Source organism: Antrostomus carolinensis, unplaced genomic scaffold, assembly GCF_000700745.2.
Source record: "Antrostomus carolinensis isolate BGI_N321 unplaced genomic scaffold, ASM70074v2 scaffold18057, whole genome shotgun sequence".
NCBI classification, from domain to species: domain Eukaryota; kingdom Metazoa; phylum Chordata; class Aves; order Caprimulgiformes; family Caprimulgidae; genus Antrostomus; species Antrostomus carolinensis.
The window spans coordinates 1-7,987 of record NW_010329657.1 but is presented as its reverse complement, the minus strand read 5'-3'; the positions used below and the strand labels follow the sequence as shown (position 1 = coordinate 7,987).

At 41.6% G+C, this 7,987-nt stretch overlaps 1 protein-coding gene across 1 annotated transcript in view; it reads right to left on the bottom strand.

Annotated features, from left to right (window-relative positions):
- LOC104528606 (fibulin-2) overlaps positions 1 to 6,403 on the bottom strand; it is a 14,883-nt gene extending 8,480 nt beyond the window's left edge. The window contains exons 1-4 of the mRNA XM_029086123.1: positions 6,265 to 6,403; positions 4,505 to 4,642; positions 4,048 to 4,191; positions 1 to 108 (exon numbers count right to left, since the gene is read on the bottom strand). The exon at positions 1 to 108 is cut by the window's left edge and continues 1 nt beyond it. Of these exons, the coding sequence (XP_028941956.1) occupies positions 1 to 108; positions 4,048 to 4,191; positions 4,505 to 4,642; positions 6,265 to 6,397 (523 nt within the window). The 5' untranslated portion in view covers positions 6,398 to 6,403. The remainder of the gene's footprint in view (positions 109 to 4,047; positions 4,192 to 4,504; positions 4,643 to 6,264) is intronic.
- Positions 6,404 to 7,987: the final 1,584 nt, after the last annotated feature.

Here is a 7,987-nt window from a genome sequence, read left to right as displayed (position 1 = left end):
CATCGTACTGATATCCCATCTTGCAGTCACAGCGATAAGCCCCAGGAAGATTATGACAAATCTGCCCTTCGCCACAACGGTGAACACCAGTTTGACATTCATCCACGTCTGCAGAACCAGAGAAAGCAATTAGTTTAAATTTAGTTTAAATATAGTTTGCAGAAAAATCAATTTTTACAAAGAGAAAAAAAAAATTAATTCAATAACAGGAATAATAACCGTTAACGTTGTCCCTGGGACAAAACAAAGAATAGCAGCTTTTTCCCACTGTGCTTGTCTCAGGGTCAGCTTTACATCTCTCCAAGTCAAACTTCTGAAAAGCAATTCATTATCTTAAAAGCGAACATGGTGACTGTAGCTGCAATGGAGCCTTCCCAGCATATTCTGCATTTCAATATAAACACATTTTGATTCTGATCAAACCATGACATTTAAACACCCTCTTCTGATGTTCTGCCATTACGTGAGTCACAGCAAGCCATTTAAAGCAAAACAAGAACCAGCCAGAAATTCTGCTCATTCTTCAATTAAAGCAATTGCTATTTTCATCTCCAGTTGCCCTTTCAATCTTGCTTCTGCTGTCTACCTTCTGCTCTTTCCCAATGTTGATCTTTTTTCTTTTCTCAATCAACTCACATTTTGATATTCCTCATGGCCTCTCATCCAAAATCCACTACCAACAAATTAGTTGCTTCTCCACTCACATGCATCACTCCCAATCTCATTTTAAAAACCCTCAGATGAAAATGAGAGTTTTCAATACATGCTGATTTACAAGACTTGCAACATGACTAAATAGCTCATCAGTATCTAACAAATCCTTGCTACCATCTGTGACAAGAAGCATCAAAAAGTCTTGACTAACCCTCAGAAACTTGTATTTCTTCAAGTATTCCGAGTTCTGCCATTTCCTCAGCTCCTGCTTCCTTCCCATTGTTCACATCTTCAACTACTTTCCCAACCCAAATCCTGCTTCATCTAATATTAGTTAGGATGGGAGTTTAAGACTGGGGGTTCTCCATCCTGCCCTATTTGAAGTCATACATTTGAGCCCTGTTTCATTTCAAAGGGTTCCTGGGCACTTCTCCACCAAACAACAGCCCTGGAGAGTGCTCTGGAGAGTAGCTGCTTGCTGAGAAAATGGTAGGGAAGTGAGAGCAAGTTACTTATCACAGAAACTTGGATTTGGAGATTATACCAACCCTGGTGAGAGGTGCTACCAAATGCTTTGTTCAATATTTCAGCACAGATTCCCATCCACACAGCCCCTGCTGGCACTGGGGTTAGGGATGGCAGGGAAAGCCACTCCCCAAGTGAGGAAATCCTGACACGCTCATCGATTTCCGCTGAAACACTGTCTCCTCATTTCTCTTAAGGTCAGAGGCAGCATCAAAACAAGGAAGTTTCTCATGCAGATACAAATGTGTGAAGCAGCAGTTCTACTTGCAATGAATTCACCATTTCATTAGTTTGTCCCAAATTATGTATTCCATCGTGTTTGGACTTTAATTAGTCCTAAGGCATTACACCATCAGAAATGTGCCTTATTTCACAATAGCTACAGTAGTTTTCAGTTAAATGTAAGATGTAGTTTTTAATAACTCATTTACTAAATCAGAAAATATGAACATTCCAAAGAAAGATGAATCCCCTAAAAAGAAAAGATGGCTGTACAAGTGTGGTTCTGCTGGAGAAATATGTGCAGATGATGTATTTACTACTGTGAATAAATCTGAATCAGGAATCTAATTAGCTATTGTATTGCCTTAAAGAAACTGGTCTTTATCATAGAGGGGAAACTAGGACCATATGCTTTTCTTTCTTCTTCTGCATTCTCTCTGCCTATAATAAAAAAACAACCCAAAACCAACCCAAAACCCAAAAGATACAGACTGCCAACAGAGTGCACACAGCAAAGACAGAGGACTCACCAATTAACATTAAACATTTGTTTTCCCACAATGGAACTAGAGAAGCTTCCTTAGAGCTGCTCCTTAAAAGCCCTGTCAATCACGTCAAGTAGAGACAAAGTCCCATCAGTAATTACAATGCATTGTGTTATCTCACCGTGCTTTAAAGATATAAACGCTGCATGAATAAAGACAATTTCCTCCTTGGTCATGTATTTACACACAGTCACTCTTAGGAACAACTCGGGGGGAAAAAAGTTGTATTCTTTCTATAAATCATCAGTTTGAAATTTAGGAACATAATTTGCCCCAGCCATTAGCAGGGCTTGGAAATGAAGGCTGTTGGCACTACAGCCAGGACTTCTGAGCTGCTCAGTGATGATTGCTAACTTGTGAAAAAAAAATGGCATTCACGGAGGTGTTGGTATGGTGGTACCCTAAAAACAATCTCAGGGTCATCACACTTCTGGTGGTGCAAATGTACCTAGCCCAGGGGGCTTTGCTGAAACAGGGCTGACTGACACCAGCTGGAGAGCTGTGTCTTCACAGCAACTGAGACAGACAGGACTTCTGGACCTTCCCTTGCTAAGAGCCAAAATATTTCAGGCTGCTGCGTAAGACTGCAAACGAGACTGCAGTACTTTGCCCTGAGTTTAGGAAACACAGCTCTTCCTCAAGCTTTCTCAGTTTCCTAAGTTACACACATCAAATGTCCTCATCTTCTGGTACTTCCAAACCTTCCCCACCTTCTCACTGGCCAAGCACAGACTGGAGAGTCCTGGGGGTAAAATTATGAAGGGAGACAGAGCATAATGAAAAGCAGCAGAAATTTCTGCAGACATGGGCTCTGCCTCCACCACTATTTTCCACTGCAAGCTGCTAGTCATGACCAAATTAAGACAGCTCCCAACACGGCTTCCACTCACCTATGGTATCACAAAAGTATGTTTTGTTTGTTTTTCATCCTTCCTTTTCTTCAAAGGGAATGTAAGTAGAAATCATTAGGACATCATCACTAACCCAAATGCTCATTTGTAATTTCTTTTTTCTGCTGTCATTTTATGCTTCCGCACTTAGAATCATAGAATCCCAGACTGGTTTGGGTTGGAAGGGACCTTAAAGCTCATCCAGTTCCAACCCCCCTGCCAGCAGCAGGGACACCTTCCACTAGACCAGGTTGCTCAAAGCCTCATCCAACCTGGCCTTCAACACTTCCAGGGAGGAGGCATCCACAACTTCCTTGGGCAACCTGTTCCAGTATCTGACCACCCTCACAGTGAAGAACTTCTTCCTAATATCTCATCTACCCCTCCCCTCTTTCAGCTTAAACCCATTTCCCCTTGTTTTGTCATTAACTGCCCTTATGAAAAGTCCTTTCCCAGCTTTCTTGTAGGCCCTTCAGGTACTTCATGTAACACAGAACACAGGGAATTAAAGAATGCAGAGCCAGCCTTGCCTTGGGTACCAAGGTCCAAGCTTTCAATTTCTTTGTGCCTAGTGTGCTCATTTACAGACCAAACGCTAATAAGAGATGGAATCTGTTATTCTGAGTCCGTAACTCCATAAACACATTGGAGCAAACACAAATCAGTACCAAGCTGCATGCCAGCCCTAAGAATATTTCAACATGCTTTTCACCAAGAAAGAAAGAATTGATCCTGAACACAGACAACTGGATGGACATGGGGAACACCACTCACAGCGCTCCAAAGAACATCCACTCAGTACTACTCTCTGAGTAGACTACAAACTCCGTGTTTCTCATTTGCTGCATCCCATGGCTTCAGATCCTACAGCTTACGGGGAGATACTGAAGTGAAGGATCGTGGTTTTGACTGACGATAGTATGAGTTTAAAAAGTAACCAAACCACATTCACTCCAGAACGGAAGCTGGTAAATCCCATATGAAGTCAAAACCAATGATGTCACCCGGCGTGCCCAGAGGAACTCCATGCAGCAGTCAGGCACCACTGCAGCATCCTGTAGTGCACACAAACCACTGAGCTGCTTGGACAGCACATGCATACAGCAAATCCCCATTCCTCAAATAGATTTAGGCCTCTGCAGGTAATTCAAAACCATCTTTTTAGAACTGAGAGGGCACCTGACCAGACACTGGCATCCAACCTTGCTTACCGATGCATCGGGTTCCCTCCTCATTGGAATGGTAGCCTCTGCTGCACGTCAGCATGTTCCTTTGGCAGGTGTAAGAGCCAACAGTGTTGATGCAGTTGAATCCTGGTTTACATGGCTCAGGGAGAGATGTGCATTCATTAATATCTGGTGAGGAAAATGAATTAGAATAGTGAGAGAAGCAATTTAACCTTTCTAGGCTGTTTTATTCCAACTGTCACTTTTTTTTCCTTCATGTCGATTTATTGTGCTACAAAGATAAGGCTCATGAAGGTCTGGTGTGGTAACAGTTTCAATTTCAATATGCAAGTATGTATATCCTTAAAAGAACTGTAATATTTAAATTAATTTCACAGTAGGATTTAAGGAAAATTACATGTGGTCAGTATACACCCCTTGGACAGGCTAAAAGGAACAGGAGTTGGCCAGTGCTGCTGCACATATTCATGGTCACACCTACCAACACAGTTTCCCTCAGGGTCTTGTAAAAATCCATCCATGCAGCGCTGCTTTGATTCGCAGTAGAATGATCCTTCCGTATTCTGACAAACGAAGTTGACTTTACAACTATGAGTTCCTCTCTGGCATTCATCAATGTCTGTTCATCAGATCAAAACACCAAATGGTGACCAGTTAAGCTGTGATTTTCAATAGCCTTCATTAATAGTTTATCAATTACTTTCTCAGAAAGGAAATTAGGAAGCATCTCTTAAACCTGACACCCAACATTGCCTTTGGAAACTGGTGGTTTTTAGGTGTGTTTGCTCTTGGACATCCACTTCAGCACAGGCTTCGGAGTCTGTCAGGTCCTGCAGCAAATTGGATTCAAGCCCCTACTGCCGTGTTCCCAGCATCTCTTGTAAACCACAAACATGGAAACATCTGCAGTTTAAAAATCCTAAAGGCCCAAAGGAGTAAGGTACACATATTAAAATGTATACCCCACTCTTTCAAAAGCAAAATGGTCTCTTATTCCTTATACACCTCGGGAATTCTGGGTAGAAACCTACCTCCACTGAATCTGACACTAAAAAGGCACCTCATTTGAGCAGAGCTGGGATTCCACTGTGAACACAGGCACATATGTACTACAGTACACAGAACACTCATCCAGCTCTGAAAACTATTCTGAAAAAAATCTGAATAAGAGGTAGTAGTACTCACAACAAATTTTCCTTTTTTTCTTACTCTGCAGCAAATAAAAAAGTGGAATCCAGTATTTCATAAACGTCTGCAAATTCAATAGTTACCTGTAGGCATTTTCACACAGAGTAGTTCTGCAATTTTAGTCTTTCTTACTTTCTTATAAGTTCTTAATGTAAAGGCTACTTTAAAACAATTTGTAAATTTTATAAGCTGTTTTAACTAAGAAAGCAATTTAGGTTAGCAGTAAATGTTAGAAATGCTATAGAATCAGGCAAGAGAACAAGCCATTGACAAACAGCCTCTTCAAGTAAACCAGAGTTTACTTATGACAGCTGTATATAAAGCGAGATTTCTGATAATTTCTATTTCATAACCTTATGTTGCATGTCAAGACCTAAGTTCTTTCTTTAGGCCTCTCCTACTCCAGCTGTCAGAAAACTCTTTATGTAAAAAATTGAGGAGTAAGTACCACTGACTGTTGCCCTGGAAGGCAGGCACACGTGTCTCCTGCATACTCCTGAGCTGCAGAGGAACTTCTGCAGTGCTCTGACTACTGATGTTCCCTTCTCCATTGGGCCGCTATAAAGATCAAGAAGGAGAAGATCACAGAATAACTTCTGAAACCCATGACCACTCAAATGCAAATAAACGCAGACAGACGTCCTAAACACAGGGAGGACTGGAGGGAGCCAGCCCCATGAGCTGTTCAGGCTGTGATTCAGTGTTCAACAGCAAACAGTGGCAGCCCCTTCAGGGAAAGCAGAGCCAGGCAGAGGAGCGGAACAGGAATTCCTCCGGCAGTGAGCTCTCTCTCTCACCCCTCACAAACAGGGTAAATCCTAATTCCATAAGGTTGCAGCCATTTTCCAAATTATTTCTAGTTATCGCTGGAAACTATTGCAAATAAATGAATGTACAGAAGGGGCCTATGAAATCAAACATTTCCATGATGATCAGCCTTTTTTACTCACAACAACTCTGATATCGCAGAGCAGCAACCATAAATACTTTGCAATCTCTCTCCTTTCCTGTTTGGTAGCAGCAATTGCATCAGCTGAAAAACACTTGTCTTACCAACACATTCTCCATCCTTAAGTTCATAACCTGGCTGACAGCTCAGTTCCTGGAGACATTTGAATGACCCCATCGTGTTGACGCAGTGCTCTCTCCGCTGGCAGGTGTGTGTATCTGTTACACATTCATTCATGTCTACAAGAAACAGTTAAACAATTCAGTGCCTCATATTTATCAAGTCACCCGCCTTGCTGTGCTTTTTTGGAAGGAATCAAAAGGTCAAGTGAAACCATTTCTTCCAAAAGACAGTCAGTGTAGACTTTGCTACAGTGTTCTGATGAAAGATGTTTTATTCCAGGACCTTTTGTTAACACAGAGGAACTCTAGGAACACAAATCACAAGACTTCCTTCTCCTCCCCTCTTCCCAAATGTGCAGTGGATGGTGCCAGCATTGAGGACAAGGGATGGGCAGAACTGAGAACATGTAAATTGGTCAGAGGATTGATAATCAGCTTCTGGTTCACTGGATAGAAACCTCCCCGACAAGTGAATGAAAAAGTGATTAATGCTTAATTGCTCGTTACCAGGTTTTCATAGCTCAGGCTACATATCAGTCCTGCTGCTTCATGCCCGATAGAGAGGAGCTGCTGGTGTGAAACCACTGCAAGAGAGGTACTGAACCCACCCGCCTCACCGCAGGTGCAGTCACGTAACATGCTTATGTCCTAAGGAATGTGTCACTAGAACTGCATACACAAGAAAATGTGGAGAGAGGAATCCTGAAGGCTCAATCATGTTTATAAATTTGTATTTAAATCTTTAAAAAGATCTGATTTCAGGAAGTGGAGCAGTAGAAAAGTTATTTAAAAAAACCCAGCAAAACACTTAAATACCAGATTGCAGAATGTAGGACACAGTTTGGAAAGGAATAACCACACCTTTAAAAGGATTCATTTTAATAGGCTTGGATGAAACAATCCCAAATTCAGGTTTTGCTTATTTTAATAATGAAAGCTGAGAACATCATGATGAGCAAATACAAGCAAGAAAAAGGAGTCGGGACTGGGAAGAGAAACTTTCTTATCACTCTCTACAAAATCTCACACGTTGACAGTTCTCTATAAAGCTAAGAAGTATTGCTACAGCGAACAAAAGCCAAATGTGACCATAAGTATTACGAATCACGCAGTTTCTCTGCACGTGAAGCTGTTTTCATACTACAAAATAAACCAAGTATTGTTTAAACAAGATTATCATTTTGGCTGTAGAACCTCATTCGCAGAGAAATACAACATCAGATATATTACTACCCCTGGTGGAGCATGAAATCAGGAAAAGCCCTTCTAAAAGCCTTTGGTCTTAGAAAATGTGTCAGCTTCTTCTTCTTCTAGAGGGGCACCAAAAACTTTCGGTTCCTTCTGAAGTCAGCTAACTGCTGATGTGCCCCGAGTTTTGCAAGACCACCACGTTAACTTGGTGCGATCTCATTATTTATTTATTGGTGTTTTCTTTTTTGTTTGCCATTGCTGTTTTTCACATGCTGTGTATCTCCCTTCCAAAGCCAACTGATTAATCCACAGCAAGGTCACTACAGTCAGCTGGATAGCTTTCTGCCTGTCCCTCTCCATCGCTGTGCACTTCTACCGCATGGCAGGTAACTGCCTACCCCAAAGTTTTTCAGGGTTCTGTCCTCCAAATGCTTGTGCAGTCTCCCAGTTTCTAAATATTAGAATCACATAATCATTATATTATTCAGGTCGGAAGGGACCTTAAAGCTCATCC